General features: G+C 48.2%; 2 protein-coding genes across 4 annotated transcripts in view; one reads left to right on the forward strand and one right to left on the reverse strand.

The window, feature by feature from the left end:
• Nucleotides 1–43: 43 nt before the first annotated feature.
• Nucleotides 44–4,450, reverse strand: ATRAID (all-trans retinoic acid induced differentiation factor). The gene is made up of 8 exons (XM_057557794.1): nucleotides 4,283–4,450; nucleotides 3,731–3,925; nucleotides 3,491–3,612; nucleotides 1,576–1,647; nucleotides 1,292–1,363; nucleotides 1,069–1,190; nucleotides 603–700; nucleotides 44–377 (listed from the first exon to the last, which is right to left on the reverse strand). The coding sequence occupies exons 1-8, from the start codon at nucleotides 4,379–4,381 to the stop codon at nucleotides 273–275; spliced, it is 885 nt and encodes a 294-aa protein (XP_057413777.1). The 5' UTR covers nucleotides 4,382–4,450; the 3' UTR covers nucleotides 44–272.
• A 303-nt stretch (nucleotides 4,451–4,753) lies between these two features.
• SLC5A6 (solute carrier family 5 member 6) overlaps nucleotides 4,754–24,427 on the forward strand; it is a 51,397-nt gene continuing 31,723 nt past the window's right edge. Inside the window, exons 1-17 of one of the 3 annotated variants that reach the window (XM_057557792.1) lie at nucleotides 4,754–4,836; nucleotides 5,244–5,310; nucleotides 8,796–9,340; nucleotides 9,667–9,732; nucleotides 10,060–10,111; nucleotides 10,471–10,538; nucleotides 10,861–11,015; nucleotides 11,394–11,534; nucleotides 11,730–11,859; nucleotides 12,420–12,508; nucleotides 12,926–13,038; nucleotides 13,380–13,447; nucleotides 13,858–13,944; nucleotides 14,093–14,274; nucleotides 14,490–14,593; nucleotides 14,842–14,957; nucleotides 15,353–16,334. In XM_057557792.1, the coding sequence (XP_057413775.1) occupies nucleotides 8,948–9,340; nucleotides 9,667–9,732; nucleotides 10,060–10,111; nucleotides 10,471–10,538; nucleotides 10,861–11,015; nucleotides 11,394–11,534; nucleotides 11,730–11,859; nucleotides 12,420–12,508; nucleotides 12,926–13,038; nucleotides 13,380–13,447; nucleotides 13,858–13,944; nucleotides 14,093–14,274; nucleotides 14,490–14,593; nucleotides 14,842–14,957; nucleotides 15,353–15,505 (1,917 nt within the window). In that variant the 5' untranslated portion in view covers nucleotides 4,754–4,836; nucleotides 5,244–5,310; nucleotides 8,796–8,947 and the 3' untranslated portion in view covers nucleotides 15,506–16,334. Of the gene's footprint in view, nucleotides 4,837–4,926; nucleotides 5,071–5,243; nucleotides 5,311–8,795; nucleotides 9,341–9,666; nucleotides 9,733–10,059; nucleotides 10,112–10,470; nucleotides 10,539–10,860; nucleotides 11,016–11,393; nucleotides 11,535–11,729; nucleotides 11,860–12,419; nucleotides 12,509–12,925; nucleotides 13,039–13,379; nucleotides 13,448–13,857; nucleotides 13,945–14,092; nucleotides 14,275–14,489; nucleotides 14,594–14,841; nucleotides 14,958–15,352; nucleotides 16,335–24,427 lie in introns of those variants that run through there. The other 2 variants (XM_007191314.2, XM_057557791.1) reach the window with 2 other exon arrangements.

The raw sequence follows: 24,427 nt of genomic DNA on the forward strand, positions 1-24,427 counted from the left end.
TCTCCCAAGGTAGCCTTTCCCACGCTAACCAAGAGACGAAGAAGAAAAAAACAAAAACTTTATTACGGTCAACAGCACAAATGGGAGCCGGTACTAGTCCACTCCTGGACTGGGTCTACAATACGCAGGGTTGTGCAAATTTCCATCCTCCTTCCGACGGCGGCCTCTGCCTTGGGAGGGAGGATCCGCTGACCAATGATGTCTAGGAAGCAAATCTCCCTGGCTGGACTAAGATGGGGATGATCTTTAGTCAGCAGGAAGACCTATGTGGTTCATGAAGCCTTGGCTTTTCGGCGTTGAGTCCCCCAAAGGAGGATGGAGATGGATAATGTGGTGGATCCCAGAATCCCAAAGAACATGAGCAGTGAGAAGGAGCCCTGTGAATAACAGACCGAAAAAACTTCACACAGGGTTACACTAAGGGCTTACAACCTAACACCCAGTTCTTTCCTAGCATACCTGTCCCCTCACCCAGGGCAATTCTCTTATAGTTGCCTTCTCTAGGTGATTTGCATCAGCTCCTGGTTTTATGGCTCTTCTTTCAGAGAGGTACTTACTCTATGCATTTCTCTTATCCCTAATTAGAAGACCTAATTCCTCACCTGGCGCATACACTTGTAGCCATGGAAGCCTTCAGCACAAACACACTGCAAGAGACCTGGACCACCAGGTACACAAGATCCATTCTCAGGACACATTTCTGGGAGCCAGAGAAAAACAGAGAACATCACTGGATTTCATTAGGTATGTTTCCCAAATATCTCCTTCAACTTAGATTCTCTCAACTATTTCTAGGTCAAAGGTAGAGCGGATAGATTCTCTCAACTATTTCTAGGTCAAAGGTAGAGCGGAAAGATTACAGATAATCAGAACATTGTCATCATCATCATCATCATAAGTTATTTTAAAAATATTAACAAAAGGTTAAGACCTTTTCTTTCCGAGGGGTTAAAGCTTCAGAAACCCAAACAAGAGGCACTTAAGCAACTTTACTGTCTTTCTGATCTAAATCGGAGAATACAAGGGAGGAAGGGCAGTTTCTGGAGGGGTGGAGGTGAGACAGCATACCTGAGTCCCCAGTGCTGTTGCAAAGCTTCCTTTGTTCTTGGCAGGTTTGGTTGTTTATATAAAAAGTGACAGTATCCCAAGCATTAATACCTCCAGGACAGTTGACATCTTGTGGCAGTATCCTGAACACAACACAGGCAGTCATAATATGCAGCCTCAAGTTGCTGAGTTCACATCACTGCCTCTCTTTGGTTCTCTCCCACACCCCACACCCCTTACTCACAGAGTCTGGAGCTGGGTAAAGCCATGGAAGGTGTTGGCCAAGTCACCCTGGAGGGGGTTTGCCTGCAGGTCTCTGCAAAGCACACACTGTTAGCACTGTGCTCTAGGAAAACACCTTACTTCCATTCACACATGAATGTGTGTGACTGGTAATCCAGTTCTCATTCTGAGTTGTCCAAGTGTAGACAATATTCAAACATCCTTTTAGGAGTCCATCCTCAAAGACTTTCCCATCAACCCTTTGCCATAATCACCTTTTGGGAAGGAGGATAATTAACGACTTACATGATGATAGCAGTATGTGCCTGAGGAAAGTATGGACCAGGGTCCTTCAGAGAGCAGTTCTGGAGATCCAGCCTGAGGAAATAAGGTAATCAGCAAAACTGTGTGTCTCTCCCCTTCATCCAAGGTAAGCTAATACAACCCCCTTATCAGCTAATATTAATTGAACACAGCTGTGTCGGGGCCACAACCTAGGTACTCTGGTAGATGTTTTAATCCTGCATTGTCTAATTGTCACCACTAGCAACATGCAGCTACTTAATTTAAATTTAAAAAATTCAGTCTCTCATTTGCACTAGCCACATTTCAAGTGTTCAGTAACCACTAAGGTGGTTAGTGGCTACTGTATTGGAAGGTACAGATACAGAACATTTTCATCGTGACAGAAAGTTCCACTGGACAGTACTGTTCTTATCACTATACCTATGCATCTGTGCATATATTGAAAGAAATGTGTTTCTTGTCAGGATTAGTGAAACTCACTCACATTGTAATATTATGATTCTCAGATCCACAAAAGGCCATCGTATAGGAAAAAAATTCAAGTCACATAAATGAAAGTTTTTTCCAAGTGCATTTTCTACCACAGATTGGATGGATGTAAACTACTGGATATTAAGGTCCATGCCACACTATTTTTTCTTCAATATCTATTGCTGTCTGTTCCTTTATTCTACAAATATTTACTGAGTGTCTACTAACTGCAAAATTTCAGAGAATTAAAAATAACATTCAATATCTTAGCTTGCAAGTGGCTTACAATGTAGTAGCCACTTCCGTCACCAAAAATAAGACCGTCACCAAAAATAAAAACAAGACCGTCACCAAAAATAAAAACAATATGAACATTACATTACAATATGAACAGTATATAAAATTAGAGTAGTACAGACACTAAGGATTAGAGGAAGTAAAAAATAAAAAGATATTACTCTGGTTTTTAGTAGTAGGGAACATTCACAAAAGATGTTGGAATTAAAGGACAGATATGTTCTAATTTGGTGGAGGAAGGCGATTTTAGGTAAAGAGAGAGGTTTGAACAAAGAAACAAAGGTGGAATGCTTTTGGAGGTAGGAGAGTCTGGCTGCTGCCAGACCCTCATGAAGGGTTTGAGTGGACAAATAATTGAAAGTAATGTTGAAAAGGTGGGTTGGGCCAGTCTATGGTAGTTTCTGGTTTGAAATTTATCCTAGGGCAACAGACAATTATAAGTCTAATTTTAAAGCCAGAGAGTAATAAGGGAAAAAAATTGGTTTTCAGAAAGTTTAATATAAAGAAGTATTTAGGCAGATGAGGGAAAGAGAAGAATGGAAGCAAGACATGTGACATTTTGAGTCTGAAGTGAGAGTGCTCTGAAAAAGGAAATGTTTAACAGGAATCTAGAGGTACCCACATGTATCTGGAGCTTGGAGAGAGGTCAAAGGAAACTAAGAGATCTAGTTTTGGGAGACACCTGCATAATGGTTGAAGCCGTAAGAAGAGGTGGATTCTCAAGAGTGTAAGAGGAAAACAATGCAGAGACTAATCTGCATAAGGGGACAAGAAGAGAAATTTGCCTCAAAGACAAACATGAATTAATGAGAAGGGGAAGCAAACCATATTCCATAGTGTCCTTCAGGCCAAAGGAGTCATTTCATGGAGACACACAGTAAATAAGCCAAAGAGTTGACAATAAACAAAAGAAACAAGCTTAAAAAAATGCTAAAAATTATGACTTTTATGCATTTCAACCAGGAAGAACCACAGGGTTGTTTACTTAGCCAAAAATGCTATAACAGATTTAAAAGTCTGAGACTCATGGTTTAGATGCCTCCAAAACAGGCACGAATATTTATCTCAAAAGCCAATCAGGCAAGCCTTGAAGAATTTGGTTTGGGAACTCTTTTCCAGTATCCAGGGATGTCTTCTCCTCCCTCACCCCAGGATGGTGCCCTTCCAATTCAGGCAGCAGCGGGCGTGCAGCATTAGCTCTGGTGTCTGCTTACAATAAAGAGCCACTTCTGACAAATTTTGCACACTCCCTGGACACTGGATGCATATCTGCAGAAGAAAGAAAACAGGACTCCAGAAAGAAAGCCAAGAAAAAAACAAGGATCAAAAGTTAGCTGCCAGTACACTCTCCAGAATTCCTCTAACACAGGGCATGGAAGTGTCCTACCTTTATGTCAGGTTTACTAGAAGACGCATTTCTTCCCCTTGGAACCAGGCGCCAAAACAGCGCACCAGAGAATTTCTGTACCAGATCTTGTCCAGGGAAGGACCTCATCTTTGAGAATACTATTCGAACATATATATTATGCGCTCTCCAATGACTTCTCAATCTGCCAGCCCCGATTTGGCAGGTGTAAAAGGACTGCAGGTACACAAAGAACTCATCAAGCATTACAGAAAGTACAGTCCTGCCAACGCACAATATAGTGCATTCGTACGCTGTTAAGCTTGCAGAATGGCCAGAGGTCTCGTTTGTAGAAAAAACGACTTAAAGTTATTCAACGATTAAGGAGCAAAGAGGTCAAATTTAGGTCTTTGGACGTCGGCAAGGCGAAGGCGCTGGGAGACAGCGGCGTGAGTACTCGGGAGTGGGAGCTGGCTGGGCTATGTCTAGGGAGGCCCCAGGGACGAAATCGGGCCTGCGCGGAGGCAGAGGAGTGGGGAGAGCCGAGGGCCGGCAAGCAACTGTTTCAACCCAACCTTTAATTTGCTTCAGTACCTCGGGTAGCGCCAAAGCCCTTTCCACGCTCAGAACGAGGAGTAGGGCTGCAGCCCAGGGCACCACGCTCAAAGGACTGTCGAGGCTGCGAGGGGCCATTTTCCGCCCCCTCTGTCCTTCTCGGCTGATCGCGAGACTTGCGCGTGTGGCCCCGCCTCCCACCGTGTCACGCCCTCGACCGGGGCGTGGCCTAGTCTGCCAGGCTAGTCCGCTGGGCCGGTCGGTCCGGGGAGGGCTAGGGGTCGCTGATAGCTGCGGAGGTCAGCGCTCTGCTCTATGTGCCCCAGTCCTCGTTCGGGGGGACTGACCACCCCCTTCTCCTATTCCCCTTTAAGTGAAGGCCTCCCCGCCACTGCTCCCTCAGCCCCGCGTTCCTTGCGCTTGGAGCCGGGGTCGCGTTTCCGCAGCGGCTGGGGGTTAATCCATTTGCCCTCAGTAAACATGGCGGCGCGGCGGTGTGGGCGGGCAGGGGGCGGGACCCCGCTGTCACCCGGTTTGGCGCTGCGGGGCCGGCTCTTTGGCGGCGGCCGGACCCACGTGTGGAGACCCGGCAGGTGGGCCGGACTGGGGCGGGCCGACAGGGGGTGGGCCGGAACACAGAGGCTCGGGAGAGTGGCGTCAGGGTGGGAAGGGACGAGGAGGGGAGGGGAGGAGCGGAGAGGTGAGGGGCGGAATGGGCCGGCCTCTAGAGTGGGGGCCCGGGAAGATCGGAGGTGCCGGCGACGAGGTGGTAGTGGTCCTGCCACCTCGCGTGTGGAGGGAAGGAGAGAAGCCAGGAAATAAAGAGGGTAAGGGTGATGGAGGAGCGAAGGGCGAAGGGCAAACCCTGTCGGGAGGAGTCGAGCCGGAGCACCCTATCTCCTTCAGCTCAGTCCTGAAACCACGCGGCGTCCTGTGTTCTGGCGAGGAGGTAGGGGCGGGATAGATGCTTTCCTAACTCCTCATTTCTTTGCCTTCCCAGAAAAAGGGAGCGATGCAGATTTCGGGAAGAACCACGGGACCGCCTTAGCCTTGGCTGGGCCACGGAGGTAAGGGAAAGACAAGCGCTGTCCCGTGGTGGCCCGGCGCCCTGACCGAAGGGCGCCAAGCGAGCCCCGGGCCGGGGGCGGGGGGACTGAGTGTTGGCTTTGGTTAGGGTTAGCAAAAGCTCATCAAAGCTAACCAAAGCTCGTCTTCAGTAGCGTGGCTTCCCTTCCACCTACCCCCAGGTGTCTGAAATCTCCTGAAAGGATTTACCTTCAGAGGGCTGGCACATTTTCTAAGGCATTAGTAGTTACTAGCATTTTAATGAGGGCCCCTAAAGCCTTTCAGAGCTTGAGGAATTCTAGGCACAAAGACAGATTTTTTTTTTTTTTTAGTAATTTCCCTGGAAACTATGCAATCTTTTTTTTTTAATTAATTTATTTTATTTTATTTATTTTTGGCTGCATTGGGTCTTTGTTGCTGCACGCGGGCTTTCTCTAGTTGCAGCGAGCAGGGGCTTCTCATTGCAGTGGCTTCTCCTATTGCGGAGCACGGGCTCTAGGCACACGGGCTTCAGTAGTTGTGGCTCGTGGGCTCGGTAGTTGTGGCTCGCGGGCTCTAGAGCACAGGCTCAGTATTTGTGGTGCACGGGCTTCGTGGCTCCGCGGCATGTGGGATCTTCCTGGACTAGGGCTCTCACCCGTGTCCCCTGCATTGGCAGGTGGATTCTTAACCACTGCGCCACCAGGGAAGTCCACAAAGACGGATTTTGAAGGCATCTTTTTGGGAAGGTTTATCTTTCAGTCGCACCTTTGCCTTTTGTAGGAGTCAAAGCAATTCACTTTGTAACCAAAGTGAGAGTGGAGTTAGGGTGGTGAAGGGTGATTCTCTTTCTTGTCTGTGTATCTTGGACTTTTTAAAAGAGTCCCACAGCCCGCTATTTGTGCCCTGTGTGTTAGAGTTTTAGTGAGACAAGTTATCTCTTACTTTCGGCTCCTCTCAGATGCAAATCCATGGGGTTTAGATCAGTGTACAGTTGTTGCTGTTGTTGTTGTGGTTGTTTGGCCACGCCTCACGGCACTTGGGATCTTAGTTCCCTCACCTGGGATCCAACCCACGCCCCCTGCAGTGGAAGCACAGAGTCTTACCGCTGGACCGCCAGGGAAGTCCCCAGTGTAGCAGTTTTAGAAGGCCACTATCCTGTTCTTAGAATCATGTCTAATGAAGCCTTTGTTACTGGGTCAGGTTTTTCCTGTCTTGCCTGGCTCTCTCTTCAGCCGTCCACGAGAGTTCTCTGCATCTCATGCAAATAGAATCCACAGGAGCCCTGCCAGTTTACGCCAGCAGTAGAGGGTCTCCATTTCTGTACATCTGTTTTCCTGTCTATACTTGGCCCTTTTTTCGTTTCTCCAGCTACCAGCCTAGCCGTATCATTAACGCTTTACCTCTACACAGTGTTATGTGCACACAGCAGACATCTTCTCTCCTCTTACTCTCTGGTAGTTCCCGTCACCTCTTTCACAGTAATAAAAACTTGCCAGAGAGGAGTGAGAAAACTCAAGATGTTGCAATGCACAAAGGCCCAGGGCCTCTTTAGGTTAAACCTGAGTGGCCTGTTGGGAACATTGTTCTGGGGACTAACATTTGTGACTCAGTAGAACATGTGATTCAAGAGTTGCCAACTCTGATTTCCTCTCTTCATTGGCTCCAGGAGGTTCAGAGTTCAGGACTGGTTTGCATGAGGTCGTATCTTGCCAGCCAGGCAACATCTGTCTAAGAACACAGTGTAGGAGAGCCGGAAGACAGCTAGGCTGATCTTTCTCCTAGTGGGCAAGGACAAAAGACATAGTTTATATTAATCTCTCTCTAGATTAGTTGAAATCTAATCTTTGCTTCAGGAATGACTGACAGCAATTAACACTCTGCTCCAGCCCTGGTTGTGGGAGTAGTGAAGGAGGGGCTCCTGGTGAATTACCTGTCATACCTACTGACAGCATTGTTTTTTCTCCCTTGTTTTATATCATGCTGTATAACCCTAGGGAACTAGAGAGTGTTCATATAAAGTGCATAACCTGAGACATGGTGTTTTGAAAGTGATAGGTATGGTTACTTATTTATAATTGTTAACGTTTATAAAGTACATAACACACTGCTGGATTATATAACAGGTGTTCAAAAGATGTTAACTGACATCATATTAGGCTATCTAAATCATGGGCCTCAGTGTGTTTGTTGGTAAATGAGGGGGTTGTAATAGTGATCTCTTAAGATTCCTTTAAGTTTTGACATACTGTGATCTGGTCCTTGTTCTGAGGATAACGTAGGTATATTCTTTGAGGATTAGTATTTCTTGTGCAGGAGTTAGAAAAGCAACTTTCCCATCTCTCAGCAACTCTTTTCCAGTTCCCCCTTGCACACAGTGCCAAGTGTGACTTACAGTGAAAGCCTAATCCATCTAAGAATGCTATTGAATGTGAGCTCCCTGCTCCCCATTCTGGAGCCTCTAGGGCCGAGCTGGAGTTTGGGGGCTGTAGGGTGATAGGGCCATTTGGTCCACAGCGATTGGTTCCCTGAAGGGTCCAGAACAAATAGCTGCTGAGCTTCCCTCTACCCCCAGTTCCTCGTCTCACCTCAGCCACTTGTAGACCAGATCCTCAGCCTCTGCCCAGCTCCAGACACACAGCTTCTCCAGGCAGCTTTGATTCAGAACAGGGATTGCTTCTTGAGGTGGGTGTCTGCGCCCGTGGGATAGGACCACTTTCCCTGACTGTTTCTCTTGCCTGCAGCTCCCTGGCTGGTTTGCTTGTTTCCAAAGTGCCCCTGTAATTGTAACTCTGAACCCCTGGCTCCAGCATGTTGCCATCTCCTTTTGAATCACACCACTCTTCCTGCATCTCCTACTGACTGTGGTGTTCTAGGTAGAGGAGCTGAGAGGTGGGTGGCCGGCCTTATTTAGTAGTGTTGGGGAGAACAGAGTGGTTGACTTGGGGTTGCCTGAAATGGAATTTGGCGCTCTCGTGGAGGTGGCCTCCCTGGTGATCAGTGTTGAGAAGGGCTGCTGTTAGGACGGTGACACTGAGGATCACGGGGGTGCAGGTAGTGAGGCTGGGAGAATGGAGGAGGCCATGCTGTCATTCGTCTCTGCTTCTTCCTCCCTGCTGGCTTGTGGCGCCAGGCTGGGCTCTGCTGGCTTAGTACATTGTAGTGACTGGGTCTGTGCCTGCAGGATGGGGCAGGGAATTCTGAGAAGAAACGTGGGCTAGAGTTGATTTTTCTTTCACTGCTAGGGTGGAGACCTAAGAAGGTTCTTAAGTTTCACAGCTGTGTACACCCAAAAAGGACTTGGCCAAGTAGTTGTCTCCTGGCCCTCTCAGTCTGCTGCTTCCTCCCTCCCCTCTCTGCCCTACCAAACCCATATCAGTACCTCCAGACCTTCAAGGGCTGCCATGGAGCTGGCTGGCCCAAATCTGATGGGTGTGGGATGCACAGGCCCAAGGGTGGGTGGCCATGAAGGCAGGATAGGCCTGACTGAGAGCCGATTTCTTTGCAGCTCACCCGGACAATGTCACTTGGTGGTAGAGGAGGACGGTGAGACGGTGGCTGGGAGTCAGATTGTAGCCACTTGCCTGCCACTGCCCAGCCGAGTGGCAGCCCAGAGCCCAGGAGCAGCAAGTGGCTGCAGGTCACAGACACAGAGAGGGTATGAGTGTGGCGGTGAGCACCTCCGCTCCCCTCCCCCCAGCCTCAGACACCAACATGGTCACATCCACCTTCTCCCTGGTGGACTATGTGGTCTTTGTCCTGCTGCTGGTTCTCTCCCTTGCCATTGGGCTCTACCATGCCTATCGTGGCTGGGGGCGACACACCATCGGCCAGCTGCTGTTGGCGGACCGCAAAATGGGCTGCTTTCCTGTGGCGCTGTCCTTGCTGGCCACCTTCCAGTCAGCCGTGGCCATCCTGGGCGTACCGTCCGAGATCTACCGATTTGGGACCCAGTATTGGTTCCTGGGCTGCTCCTATTTCCTGGGGCTGCTGATCCCAGCACATGTCTTCATCCCAATCTTCTACCGCCTGCATCTCACCAGTGCCTACGAGGTAGGTAGGGAGGAGCACATAGGACCCCCAGGGTCAGGGGTGGAGAGGAGGAACAGGGCACATAGGGATCTGGGCCCCTGGATCTCCTTTGCCTAATGAGAGTGACAGGGAATACCTTGTGTGTTTATAAGTTCTCTCTGGTTGAAGTTGGGCAGGGTGGGAGTTGGGGGAGAAGAAGGGTGCTGTGCTGAGTGGGGCCCAGAGTGGATACGAGTTGGATATTTCCTCTGCTCTTAGGTTTCTTGAGGGAAGTTGTGTGTGAATTGTTGGGGGTAGAGTGGAGAGAAATACCTTTTTAAAAAAAAAAAAAATCTACCCCTACCTAGTACCTGGAGCTCCGGTTCAATAAAGCTGTGCGGGTTTGTGGGACCGTGACCTTCGTCTTTCAGATGGTAAGTGGAATGAGGATAGAAATTGAGCCTGATGCGTGGTAGGGGGAACTGGACTCAGGCTTGCTGAGGCAGCTGGAGCCTTCCTTGCTCTCAGACTAGCAAGATTGAAATTCCTGCTAGCCCCCAGAGGCAGCCTGCTTCCCATTCCTTCCGGTTCCGGCACAGATACTATGGTGGCAGCAAGCCAAACTTTGGAAGAAGGGAGAGGGAGGTGAGCCTAGGTGAAGGGAGGCCATTGGGATATTGGAGCTGAGGTCCATCTTTCCTCCTCTCTCTGCCCACCCTCATCTCCTCTTCCCCTCACATTCTCTTTTCCATACCCGACAGGTAATCTACATGGGGGTTGTCCTCTATGCACCGTCATTGGCCCTCAATGCAGGTGAGGAGTCACAGCCCCTGACTCCCAGCCACAGCAGGCTGGGAAAAACCTTTGGGAGGGGCAGGTAGAGGAGAGTGTGCAGAAAAGAATCCAACCTTGACCAGGGTATTATTTCACTGCCTGGGCCCTTGGCTGTTCTCTACTAGAGGTGGAAAGCTAATCAAACATTACCATGCCCCATCTGAATTGGTTAATCAACACCTTTTGGTGGAGCTTTGCAAACTTTTTTTTTCCATTGTGGTAAATGATTTATATCATCCTTAATGACTAAATGCTTCATATCTTACCAAGGCTTCTCTGGCTTCTCTGCTGGGAAACCCTCCTCGGGAGACAGGAATGTGACTTTTATTTGTTTACAGTGACTGGCTTTGATCTCTGGCTGTCAGTGCTGACCCTAGGCATTGTCTGTACCGTCTACACTGCTCTGGTAAGTGCAGTCAGTCTTAGGGGAGGGAGGAGAAGAGGTGAAATTGGGAGGGAGATGGGAGGAAAGGGAAAAGATGGGATAAGATCAATAGGTGGGTGGTAGATGAGATAAGAATATAGGTGAGGAGAGGGCATGACCTTCTAGGGTGCTGTGAAATGAGATGTAGGAAATGGGATGGGCTTATGGTGAGGGGTGGGGGATGAAGGTGGCGGTGGGCTGGGAGTGACGTCAGCAGCTGTACACCGGTGGCGGCTGTCTGGTGCCCTTGCTGGTGGTGTGGCTTCGTAGACGTCTGCGGCAGGTGTGCTGTCTCTCCCTGCAGGGTGGACTGAAGGCAGTCATCTGGACAGATGTGTTCCAGACACTGGTTATGTTCCTAGGGCAGCTGGTGGTTATCATTGTGGGGTCGGCCAAGGTGGGCGGTTTGGGGCACGTGTGGGATGTGGCTTCCCAGCATGGCCTTATCTCTGGAATCGAGTAAGTACACCCCTTCCCCGGCTGGGGTCTGTAGTGCCTGACAGCTGAGCCCATCTAGAGCCTGCGCTTAGGGCTATAGTAAGCAGAGGGCAAGCTGTGGAAGTAGAAGTGCAGCACTGAGGTCAATGGGAGGCTGGCACTGCAGCGGTGGAGGGTGAGCGCAGCGTTCTGGCTGGTGGTTGGGTGTCAGGATGTTTTTGGTACCTGGGATGAGGCTATGGTTGGAGGGGTGGAACCACCCCCTCCCCACCCAACCTGCTGCCCTGTCTTGAGTCCAGCTTCGCCCTGGCAGCCATCTCTCTGCCCTGCCCCCTGTTGTAGGAGGGTGGGGAAGCCTGAGTCTCTGGGGCAACAGTGACATGTTGGTGTCTCTGGCAGGCTGGATCCGGACCCTTTTGTGCGGCACACTTTCTGGACGCTGGCCTTCGGGGGTGTCTTCATGATGCTCTCCTTGTATGGAGTGAACCAGGCTCAGGTGCAGCGCTACCTCAGTTCCCGCACGGAGAAGGCTGCGGTGCTGTGAGTGCAGGGCCAGGAAGACCGGGGAGCACAGGCTGGGGGAAGAGTGGGCCCCGGCTCCACTGAGGCAGTTGGGATGGGTCAGGATGCCGGAGCGCACACGCACCCATTGGGCAGGACGTGGAGCTGCCTTCTGGGGCTTGGGGACGTGCCTGCTAACACCGTCTCCCTGCTTGGCACTGGCCTCTTTTGCAGCTCCTGCTACGCCGTCTTCCCTTGCCAGCAGGTGGTCCTCTGCATGGGCTGCCTTATTGGCCTGGTCATGTTCGCCTACTACCAGGAGTATCCCATGAGCACCCAGCAGACTCAAGCAGCCCCTGACCAGGTGAGAAGGCCTCCCTGCCCCAACTCCTGGACCCCCCAAGGGGAGTGTCTGGGTGGCTGCAGGAGAGACTCCCACCCTGGGTGGGAAATGGATGGAAAGTCCTTCCTGTTCTGGAAATCTACAATCCAGCATGTGAGGATCCCAGCCCCCAGCTAATCACAGTGCCCACCCTACTGGGGCGGGGACCTACCTTCACTGACTCACCACTCTGCACCGCCTGCTCTGTGGGGAGCCGTCACACGCCTGGTCTCATCTAACCCTCCTGACAGCCGCATTTTACAGAGGAGAAAAGGACGCACAGCAGGGTGGCCGGCATGCTCAAGTCACACCGCTCACCGAGGCAGAGCTGGGGTGTGGGCTGCCTCCTTCTCTCTCCAGAGCCTGCTTTCTCTCCACTTACTGTGGGGTTGCCCTCAGTGCCTGGCCCCCTTCCTAAAGCACGCAGTCTCCAGACACTGCCTGGCATATGCAGGGGAAGGGCGGCGTGCCCTGGGGAAAGGCGGCGTGCTCTGGGGAAGGGCTTCTCTGAGGAGAGCTGTGCACTTCTGCTCTGCCTGCAGTTCGTCCTGTACTTTGTGATGGATCTCCTGAGAGGCCTGCCAGGCCTGCCTGGGCTTTTTGTTGCCTGCCTCTTCAGTGGCTCCCTAAGGTACACTTTTTGACCTTTTCCATCAGGCTTGACACAGCTGACCCCTCCATGGTACAAGGTGATGGGTGGAGCGGGGGTCCCTCTGAGTCTCTCATTGTATTCGTTCATGTGTGAATGACAAGGGGCAGCTCATCTGTGTGGGACAGAGCGTATCCTCTCCTGGGAGATGCCCCTTTTTGGTGAAGGATTCTTCTTCTTTTATGACACCAGGAATTGATCTACTTGAACCAAACCTGTACCCCACTCAGAGAAGGCCAGGTGTCCCTGCCTCCCAGGCCTCTTCCTCGTCAGCCAACTGTCAGGATGGTGTTTGGGCTGCACACGTCCTCTCCTGCCTTCAGGGTGCTAGTCCCTCAGTGGGGTCCCTTGTTCTGCGTTTCTCAGCTTCTGGACTTGTCTTTCTCTTTCTTCTTTCAGCACCATATCCTCTGCTTTTAATTCACTGGCAACTGTTACAATGGAAGACTTGATTCGACCCTGGTTCCCTCATTTCTCCGAAGTCCGGGCCACCATGCTTTCCAGAATCATCGGTGGGATTATGCTTCCTCTTCTCTTCAGCCGTGTTCTTTCTAAGACACACCCTAAGAACTGTTGTCCATCTGCTTTGAAGCACCAGTTTTAGCCTGGGCTCAGCACTTGCCCAATGAAGCACCAACCTTGTTTACGTGTCAGGGAATTTCCTGGGGAGGTCTCTGAGTCACATAGAGTGAGGACGGGGTGGGAGAGACCTGGAGGTGGGGCCTGAGGTAATATGCCCTGTTTCCAGGGACACAGAGGTAGTAGTTTGGCTGGGGAAGGAGCTTTGCTCTACTTTTCCCCCTTTTATTGTGTTAACTCACATCTGCTTGTTTCCTCCTTTCTTTTTCCCCAGCCTTTGGCTATGGGCTACTTTGTCTGGGAATGGCCTATATTTCCTCCCAGATGGGACCTGTGCTGCAGGTAATGACTATGGAGGGAAGAAAGCAATTTTTAAGGGAGAAAAGGAGCTGATTGAAACCAGAAATTGAAGAAGACAGCTATTGTGAAAGGAATGACATAGGGGGCAGGTGTCAGAAATTCCCCTTTGATGAGCTACCTTTAGCTGTGAACAGATTCTCAAGTAGCCAAAAGCCCCAGGGTCATTGTTGGCTGAGAGATATCTGAGGATCAGCCTCAGGAGAACCCCGAGCACATTCCCTTAACCATTTCTGCCCTCTGGAATCCTGCGTTCTGATGATTCCAGGTAGAACAGACGGACAGCTCTGACAGGTGGGGCTCTGAGGCAGTGGTGGTAGCGGTGCCACGTTGGTGAGGCTGGGGATCTCTGAGCCTGAGTGTTCTTTTCTTTTTCTCAACCCTGTCCTCCGCAGGCAGCGATCAGCATCTTTGGTATGGTTGGGGGCCCGCTGCTCGGACTCTTCTGCCTTGGGATGTTCTTTCCTTGTGCCAATCCTCCCGTGAGTGACCCATCTGGCTCCACGGTCATGTGCGGGGGTGGACCTAGGGAGCGACTTGGCAGGGCTCTCACTGTGACTGCTGGGAACTTACGTGAAGGTTTGGTGGGGCTGGCATTGCGACAAGAGGGTGCGCCGTGTCTCTGGGCAGGGTGCCATTGTGGGCCTGTTGGCTGGACTGATCATGGCCTTCTGGATCGGCATTGGGAGCATAGTGACCAGCACGGGCTCTGGCAGAGCACCCACTCCCTCTGATGGGTCCAGCTTTTCCCTGCCCAGCAATCTGACTGCTGTCACCATGGCCACACTGATGCCCTCGACTACTATCTCCAGGTGAGTCAGAGCTCACTCTCTCTCTCCTTGCGGAGAACAGCTCATTTCTGAGGGGTTTTCTAGGGGCCTTGCTAAGGGACGGCCACCAGAGGACTTGGGCCACATGTCGGGTGTTGGGCCCCAGGATTCTAGGACCGTGTAAGAGGGCGGAGCCGGGTGCCTGAGGAATGCCTGCCGCTGAATTGCTCATTGTCCTCACCCTCTGCTCTCCCCAGACCCACAGGGCTACAGCGGCTCTACTCCCTGTCGTATTTATGGTACAGCGCTCACAACTCCACCACGGTCATTGTGGTGGGCCTGGCTGTCAGTCTGCTCAGTGGTGAGGGGGTGTGGCATGGGGGCACAGGGAAACAAGGACCAGCTGAGGGAGGGCGCTCAGGGGTCTGGGGTCTGGAGCTCAGGGAATCCTGGGCTCCTGGTGCTGCCTGGAACAGTCACGCTTCTTGGTGGAGCTCGGGGAGGTGGGCGGGGACTGGGGGTTTAGAGTCCTGAGAGCAGGGGGAGAGCAGGGGGCCGCGGGTGCCCCCTGGTTACACAGTAGGAGCCTCGGGAGCACTTTGTCTTCAGGCGGAATGCGGGGCCGGACCCTGAACCCTCGGACCATTTACCCGGTGTTGCCGAAACTCGTTGCCCTCCTGCCCATGTCCTGTCAGAAGCGACTTCACTGCAAAACCCTCAGCCAGGTAGCGCCTCTGTTGTCAGATCGCCCCTCCCTTCCCTCTCAGGTTACTGCTGGCCCCCTGGGTTCCTGTGCCTCCCTTTTCTTTCTCCTCCCAGTCCCGCTTTCTCTGGTGATTGGCCTGAGCTGGACTGTCCCGCAACAGCTGCCTGGCCCCTTCCCACAGGGGAGCGGGGGCTTGGTGGGCAGAAGGGTCTCGGCCCCGAGAGGCCACAGCTGCTGGCCTCTTGTCTCCCTCCTCCCAGCCCCGTGCTCATCCCCGGGCCTGCTCCTCGTCGGTCTCCTTTCTAGCCAGGATCAAAGCAGGGTCACCTTTCCTGCAAGAGAAAGGGGAGGTTCCTTCACCTCCCCTTTGCCTCACGTTCACCCCACCCACTCCCTTTGCTCTGTGTTCCCCAGGATCTCTCTGTGGACACTGCTGTGTTTCCAGAGAAGGTGAGCAATGGGATGCTGAGGGGCAGCAGAGACAAGGAGGCCATGGATGTGCCTGAGGAAGGCCCAGCCCACCAGGGGGTCAGCCCCACCTTCGTCCTTCAGGAGACCTCGCTCTGATCTGGACTCGGGACCCAGCCCCAGAGACCACCCTGTGGCACAGGAATGAGTTCCTTGGTGATCCTCAGGGGTGATCAAGGACTGGATGACCTTGCCCACACCAAAGGACCTTGTTCTTGGGAGCTTGTGCTGCAGTAGAAGCTGTCATGTCACGGGAGGTGTGAGAGTAGGACAGGGTTTTTCCTTGTTCCTTGCCAGTCTGTTCTCTAGAGAACCAGGCTTGCAGAGGGTAGGATTTTGCCAGAGAAAGGGACAGAGGCGAATCCTCTGGCAAAAGGATAATGGCTTCTGATTCTGCATCATCAGGGCTCCTTTGAAGTGAATAGAAATAGCAGTGCTGGACCCACTTTGTCAAGATTGACCATCTCCCCGTAAAACTCAGCTGCCTTGGCCAGCTGTTGCTTCCCTCGCAGTCCCCTCGGAGCACACATTCTGTCAGCCACAAAGGGCCCCTGTGGCACTACTTTCAGGTTGTCTGTGATACCCAGGCCCCTCTCATTATCTGTCTACCTCCATTCTTGAGAGGGAGGTTTTGGTGTCCCTGAGAGGCGTCTCGGAGCATACAGGTATATTCATCTCCCTCGCTTAGAGTAGGGAAGCTTTCCACCTCGCTGCCCCACCCTCCACCTCTGTAATGGGTACTTGAGGACGGGGAAAATGTTAATTTAAGAAACTAAATTCCATGACCAGGTCCACTGTGGAGCGTGCCATCCGTCTGACTCCTGAGCCACGCCACCCTAGTGGCATTTGGTCATTCATGCTGTCCTTTTGGAGTTTCTTCCCCACATATCTTTGTTCCTAGGGAATAAAAACTGCTATTGGGCTAGAATTTGGGCTCCTGTACTGTCTGCACCTGCTCTTGTCCAACTTAGTGCTATCCCTGGCGAAGATAAAGAGCCCCTCTTCCCATGCACAAGTCTTCCTCTGCTGAGGAGAGAGGCACGGGACCAGTGATGGCTTGGTGAGGTTTCTGGTCTCTCTGGCTGATGTGTCTACAGGGGGTAGCATTGTGCTTATGGGGTGGAAGGTGCACACTTTCCCTCTGCTGCTTCTCTTCCCCTGTGGCTCAGTCTGTTCCCTGTCCTGCCCACCACGTCCTTGACCAGAACAGTCACTGCTGCGCTGAGAATTTTCACTTTGGGACAGGAGGAAGAATGCTGCTATTTGGCTTTTAAAAATAGAACATTTGAGGTGGACTTTAATGGTCTTGTGAAGAACACTTTGCTCATGTCCACCCACACCTGGTCTCTAGCTCTGCTTGGCCCCGTCCAACTGCCCAGAAACAGCTCTGGGCAAGCTCTCCAGGCCCCTCAGCAGAGACTTAGTTCCACACACATCCATGGCCAGTCCCAGAAAATGCCAGGTTGACTCTGCCCTGAGGTCTGCCCTCCTCTTGACAGCCCCCCACCTTGGGGCTGAGGACCACTGCTCAGCCCACGTCCCCACCCAAGCCAGCTGCCAGAGTTGTAGACCTAGCCGGGCTCTCATTTATTCATTCTTCAACATATTTATCCATCACCCACTTCATTCAAGGGCCTTACCTTGGCTCCCGTCTTAGAGCTAAGGAAATGACTGTGCCACCCAGGGACTCTGCACCAGGTGCCACCGTTGGCCTTTGAGTTGCCCCTTTTTGTCATAAATTCTTGCATTTTGGCTATATTTACATAGAAAAAGGGGAGACCCTACAGGACTCAGAACTTTCAAGAATTATATTTAAGGGGAATGGTAAAAAAAATTCATTCTCCATATAATTCAGACTCTGTAACAGAACACAGATGTTCCTTTGTCTCTAATGCAGTAACTTATCTTCATGCAGCGTTTTAAAAGTACCATTTAATGATTGAGGGTGGAGTCTAATGGACAGACCTGGGTTCAAATACTGACTTCAGTTACTTAATCTATTAGGTGTGAATGTCACAGTTAAAGATTCAAAATTATATTGTGTGTAAAGGACTGATGCATTCCTTAAATGCCAGTTATTGTGATAATTATTGTAGTTTTCAAAGCACTTTTCATGTGCTACCTAATTTTATAGTTTGGGAGAGAAGTACATTCCATATCATCCGCATATTTAATGTATAAGGTAACTGGATTGCTTGCCTAGTGAAGGGCTGAAACAGAGCTAGAACCCGAGTCTGTGACTCCCATTAGCCCACCAAAGTCACATCTCTTGCCTGGAAGCAGTGTCCTTTTTGATAGGGTGCTCACACAGGTGACAGGGTCTCTCCTGAGATAGTCCAGAGAACAACGATGTACTAAATGGGGTGCTACTGTACCATCGTTCTAGAATCTTTCTAGGTCAGTGGCCTTCAAACCTTTCTTGAGACCCACGGTAAGAATGTATTTCACAGCATGACCCAGTACACTGATATATTGCATTGTGTTACGAAAACATTTCATGAAAAAATGTCTCTGGGTATAGTTAATATTTTTGGAGCTCTCCTTTTCCCTTCCCTCCTTGAATAATTCAGTCCTTAAGCCATTATGTGGAGCAGAGCAAGGTAGGCATTCATGCTGGGGGCTGAGCGTTCTGGGTGTCAGAGCTCAAGTGAAAGGAGGGAGGCCATGCATAGGAGTGGCCCAGCTTGAATGTCGGAGCCTGAGCAGGATGAGGGGGGCAACCACATGGAGGGCAGCCTGCTGTGGGGTGTTAGAGCCCAAGCTGGATGAGGAGAGTGCCCATGGGGGTCGGGAGCCTGGTGTGGGGTTGGAGAAAGAGAAAGGCGTCCTCACAGGAAAGAAGACGTGTGGGTTGTCAGCTGGAGTGAGTGAGGTGGGAGCCTATAAGAGGGGGCAGCTTGACGTGGGGTGTCAGCATGAGGAGGGCATCCACAAGGTAGGTGGCTCAGCATGGCTTGTCAGAGCCAGTGTGTGTATGTGTGTGTGTGTGTGTCCCACATGGAGAATCAGAACCCTATCAGAATGAAGAGGGCGGGACTTCCCTGGCAGTCCAGAGGTTTAGAGTTCGCGCTTCTGGGGCAGGGGATGCGGGGTTCGATCCCTGGTGGGGGAATTAAGATCCTACATGCTGCGCGGCCAAAAAAAAGAAAAGAAGGCATCTATACGTGCGAGCAACACGTGCAAGCAGCTCAACCTGGGCTGTTAGAGTGTGAGTGCAGTGAGGAGGGCATCTATACAGGAGGAGGATCTGTCATCAGGTGGGAGTCCAAGTAGGGTGAGGGGGTCACCTGCAATGGAGGCAGCCAGTGGTGGGGAGATGAAGACGTCCACACAGGGGCCAGCCCATTACAGTCTCAGAGCCTGAGTAGGATGAGGAGGGCATATATGTGAGAGAGAGTGTTGGGGCTTTGACTACATCCTGAGAGATTAATCAAATAAGTATATTAGGAATAACCTGAGCCATGTTTCTCACTAGTGGAGAAGGGTGTTACATGCATGGAAAGGGAGAAAGCAAGAATGAACTCTGTGGTGGTGGATCGGAGAAAGGGATATTGGCATGTGTTCATGGTTTTTAACAGATCTACATAAATATAGAAATAAACAGGGAGGGAAGTAGCTCTGTCTGCTGAGGGTTTGGGAGCAGGAGTAGTGTGATAGCAATAAGTGCTTTGTGCCTAGATCTTGGATTCTAAATACCATTTTCCACTAAAAACAACAGCAACAACAAAAACCCAAGGCCTCTTGGAGAAATAGTTGATTCTAGGGCTGGGACCAAAGTACAAGATAGGCCTGGAACATCTTGTGCCAGAAAACAAAGAACTTATCAAGGAAAGATAAGATCATATCAAAGGACACAGAAGTTAGCTTGAAGGGACTCTCACTAGCCAAATCTGGAACATTCTGAGCATTAAAATAATAGTAATGGATTATAAGCTATTGAATGAAAAAAAAGGAAATCATGAATTCATACTGATAAAAGTAGTAAGTTGGAAATTAGATAGGGTATGGTATATTTATATAGTTTCAAATACTTCTCTCTGCACAAAATACTTAATTACAAGGGAAAAAGAACTGTAGTGGAGAAGCCTGGCAGACACCATCTTAAGTGATCAAAATAAACATCATCTGTAATGGGATAAATCATGCATTTATCCCATTTATCCCAATGGGATAAGTCATGCATCACCTGATAAGATGCAAAGGGAAGAACATGTAATCACTTCTGTGATTCTCTTGTCAGAAATGTATAACCTGAATCTAATCATAAGAAAACATCAGACAAAATAAAATTGAGAGACATTCTATAAAATAACTGGCTTGTAATTATTGGGACCATAGCTGAAAATTAAATAGGATCTGAGCATTAGATGGAAGAAACATTAACTTCCTGACTTTGATGCTTCTGTTGTGGTTATGTAGGATAATGTTCTTGTTAGTAGGAAATACACAATAAATTTAATTTCATGCATGATCTACTGATGTGTTGCAATTGGCTAAAAACACTGTAGTGCTAGGCTTCCTTCCCAGCTTTCAGACACGGAATGGGTATCTTTCCCACTTCCCACCACCAATGGTCCCAGAATTCCAAGGCCTCCATGCATTTTCTATTTTCCTAAAGTGGTCATGTCCTCTGAGAAGCCATTTCTGGCTGTTCCCCTGCCTGTGAGAAGCAAAAGGGCTATCAGCCTCCAGTCCCAACAACCAACCTTGGCTCCCCCTCATCTGACAAAGCAGAAAACAGATGACTTCATGGCAGGGCTGGTGGTGGGTGGGTAGGGTCTTCGGTCCATTTGACCATTTTTGCCAGTTAGAGAAAAATCCTTCCAACCATTCCTGTGTGTTCACTAAGCCATTGACAGAAGTTCTAGCTCCCAAGCAATAAACTCTTCGGATTTATCGTCTGAGAAACATTTCTACCAACCTAGAATTTTACACTTAATCAAAATGTAATACAAATGAGAGCATGAAATAAAGACATTTTCAGATATACAAGGCAACATAAAGTCAACAGACGTCAACTGTTAGAACGATGACCAAATTAACCAATAACATTTATTGTTACATCTAAATAAGCAGGGATTATTTTTCAAACAATTAATATAATCTGGAACTAAAATCCAAGAGCTAAGATTCTCTAAACTAATTGAACTAAGATTCTCTTTTCTCATTTTTAGAGAACAAGATGTAGACCAACACTGGATAATAGAAAAATTAAAGTATGAGTAATACATGTAAAGATAACTAATAGAATAAAAGAAATATGATATATCACTCCCATACCATTAAAGCAAAATATCAAATGGAACAAAAAAACCCTGATTATTCCAAGCATAGGTGGAGTGTGTGTGTGTGTGTGTGGGGGGGGATTTTTCTAAATAAAAATGCTGAATAACGTGGTAAAAATAAGTCGAAGTGTATTACTCATCTCAATATTTATGAATATACAGAAGTAAAACAAAGTCATAGATTTATACATTTGGCAATAAGGAAAGAAATCCAGCTTTTGCTATTGTAAAAGATATACTTAAAAGGAAACAGCATGGGGGCTTCCCTGGTGGCGCAGTGGTTGAGAATCTGCCTGCTAATGCAGGGGACACGGGTTTGAGCCCTGGTCTGGGAAGATCCGACATGCCGCGGAGCAACTAGGCCCGTGAGCCACAACTACTGAGCCTACGCATCTGGAGCCCGTGCTCCGCAACAAGAGAGGCCACGATAGTGAGAGGCCCACGCACCGCGATGAAGAGTGGCCCCCGCTTGCCGCAGCTAGAGGAAGCCCTCGCACAGAAACAAAGACCCAACACAGCCAAATAAATAAATAAATAAATAGATAATAATTTTTAAAAAAATTATAAAAAAAAAAAAAAGGAAACAGCATGAAATAATTGAAAATAAAGGTATGGAAAAAAATTTGCCATGCAAATGATAAAACAAAAGCAGAAGTAGTAGCAGTAATATCAGACATCAATAGAATTTAATAGAATATCAATAGTATGTCAATAGAATCAAGGCATAAGGCATTAAAACAGATCCAAAATGATGTTTCATATTGTTTATAACAAAAAGCATTACTGAATTTGCTTATCTGATAGTAAAGCAGGTTAAATATCTGGACCAATGTTCCTGTTGAAAGCAGTGATAATGCTGAATAAAATGTTTTTAAAAACTTCTTAAAATCATCGTACAGCTGGTAAGGGTAAGACTTCATTGGGCTGAAGGCTAAGTGAGGGCAGGAATCCAGACACGTAGGCAGAACCGTGAGGCTGCTATTGTCCCCAGTGGCATTGGCAGATCTGGGTGAAATTGAGCTTTAGTTTCGACAGCTTGAGCTTTGACAGAAGTCTAGCCCAGGGGATGACCAGCATATGGAGACTAAAAGGATACTTTCCCTCCTTAAAGCTGGGGCCCAAAACGGTGATGCCCTCAGGCCCCAGGAATGCAAGAAGAGTTGCTCTAGAGCCAAGCAGAGCAGTGAAAAGAATCTCTGTAAAATCACAAATCAACACTTGTGGATTTGCAGTCCAATTTCACATTGCTCAACAAGTCAAAATTTGGGACTTTGAAAAGAATAATAAAATTCACCAACTCTGGCAAATATGATCAAGAAAATTGATAAGGTACTACAACTAGAGATTATTGTACTAAGTGAAGTAAGTCAGAAAGAGAAAGACAAATACCATATGATATCACTTATATGTGGAATCTAAAATATGACACAAATGAACCTATCTATGAGACAGAAACAGAATCAGGGACAGAGAATAGACTTGTGGTTGCCAAGGGGGAGGGGGATAGTGAGAGAGGGATGAATTGGGAGTTTGGGATTAGCAGATGCAAACTATTATATATGGGATGCATAAACAACATGGTCCTACTATATAGCACAAGGAACTATATTTAATATCCTGCGATAAACCATAATGGAAAAGAATATGAAGAAGAATGTATAGGGCTTCCCTGGTGGCACAGTGGTTAAGAATCCGCCTGCCAATGCAGGGGACAAGGGTTCGAGCCCTGGTCCGGGAAGATCCCACATGCCACGGAGCAACGAAGCCCGTGCGCCACAACTACTGAGCCCACGTGCCTAGAGCCTGTGCTCCGCAACAAGAGAAGCCACTGCAATGAGAAGCCCGTGCACAGCAACGAAGACCCAACGCAGCCAAAAATAAATTTAAAAAATTAAAAAAAAAGAATGTATATATGTGTATAAGTGAGTCACTTTGTTGTGTTGTAATTAACACAACATTGTAAATCAATTATACTTCAATAAAAAAATCAAAAAAAATTGAGAAGGTACAAATAATTCCAGAAATAAAAAAGATACATAGGGCTTCCCTGGTGGCGCAGTGGTTGAGAATCTGCCTGCCAATGCAGGGGACACGGGTTCGAGCCCTGGTCTGGGAGGATCCCACATGCCGCGGAGCAACTAGGCCCGTGAGCCACAATTACTGAGCCTGCGCGTCCGGAGCCTGTGCTCCGCAACAAGAGAGGCCACGATAGTGAGAGGCCCGCGCACCGCGATGAAGAGTGGCCCCCACTTGCCGCAACTAGAGAAAGCCCTCGCACAGAAACGAAGACCCAACACAGCCATAAATAAATAAATAAAAATTTAAAAAACCCAAGGTTTAAAAAAAAAAATAATTACAGATATTGTAGACATTAAAACAATAGTAAGAAGATATTATAAACAACTTTAGGCCAATAAATGTGAAACTTTAAATAAAATGGACAAATTACCAGAAAAATACCACTTATCACAGACTCAGGAGACAAGAAAAAATCTGAAGAGTCCTATTCCCATTAAAGAAATAGAAACAGAAGTAATAAAAGCATCTAATTGTGAGAAAAATCCAGGGCCTATATGGCTTCACTGTTGAGTTTTACTAATATTTCAAGGAATAAATAATTCTAAATTTACATAAATGATTCCAGAGTATAGAAGAAGAGGGAGCCCTCCTGAATGCATTTTCTACTTACCAGCAGCAAGCATTTAAAGTCTGAGATTTTAAATGTATCTTTTATAATAGCATCAATCTAATACCAAAACTCTACAGAGACAGCATAAGAAGAAAGGAAATGTATAGGTCAATATTACTCACAAACACAGGTGTAAAATCATAAAATATTAGTGAATCGAATCCAGCTATGTATATAAAAAAATAACATATCATTACCAATTGAGTTTATCTCAGAAATGAGAGGTTGGTTTAACAACAGAAACTCAAATAATGTAATCCTTACCATTTACAAATTAAAGCAAAAATCTCACTATCATCTCAAAAGATGCAGAAAGGTGTTTCAAAAGATCAACATTCATTTATGAGAAAAGTTATCACTAGCAGGACTTCCCTAACCTGATTAAAGGGTATCTATGAAAAAAAATCTACAACAAAATGTTAAAAACTATAATCAAAGTTAAAGGTAAAATAATTAAACTAATTCTTTTAACTATAATCAAATTTTTTAAAAAAGGGAAACAGCTGAAAAAAATTTAGCAGTGAAATGTTGAACATTCTCTCTTTGAAATCAGAAACAAGATAAGCATGCCTGCTATTACAATTTCATCTTACCATTGAATTAATATTGTAAGCATGCCTGCTATTACAATTTCATCTTACCATTGAATTAATATTGTAGTCAGCAGTCACACAAAAGCTCAAAAGAAAAGAGTGATGCATTTTACCATATTAAAATTAAAAACTTCTTTTCTTTTTTTTTTTTAAACACCTTTATTGGAGTATAATTGCTTTACAGTGGTGTGTTGGTTTCTGCTTTATAACAAAGTGAATCAGTTATACATATACATATATCCCCATATCTCTTCCCTCTTGCATCTCCCTCCCTCCCACCCTCCCTATCCCACCCCTCTAAGTGGTCACAAAGCACCGAGCTGATCTCCCTGTGCTATGCGGCTGCTTCCCACTAGCTATCTATTTTACATTTGTTAGTGTATATATGTCCATGCCACTCTCTCACTTTGTCCCAGCTTACACTTCCCCCTCCCCATCCTCAAGTCCATTCTCT

The sequence above is a fragment of the Balaenoptera acutorostrata genome, chromosome 12 (genome assembly GCF_949987535.1).
Source record: "Balaenoptera acutorostrata chromosome 12, mBalAcu1.1, whole genome shotgun sequence".
NCBI classification, from domain to species: domain Eukaryota; kingdom Metazoa; phylum Chordata; class Mammalia; order Artiodactyla; family Balaenopteridae; genus Balaenoptera; species Balaenoptera acutorostrata.

What these genes read in the sequence shown, in the direction of transcription:
- ATRAID (XM_057557794.1), bottom strand. Translation starts at nt 4,381, where the DNA reads ATGGCCCCTCGCAGCCTCGACAGTCCTTTGAGCGTGGTGCCCTGGGCT. An exon ending in GGGCTTTGGCGCTACCCGAG is followed by an intron (nt 3,926 to 4,282) that starts GTACTGAAGCAA and finishes GTGTACCTGCAG; the next exon opens with TCCTTTTACACCTGCCAAAT. An exon ending in GCACATACTGCTATCATCAT is followed by an intron (nt 1,364 to 1,575) that starts GTAAGTCGTTAA and finishes TGTGCTTTGCAG; the next exon opens with AGACCTGCAGGCAAACCCCC.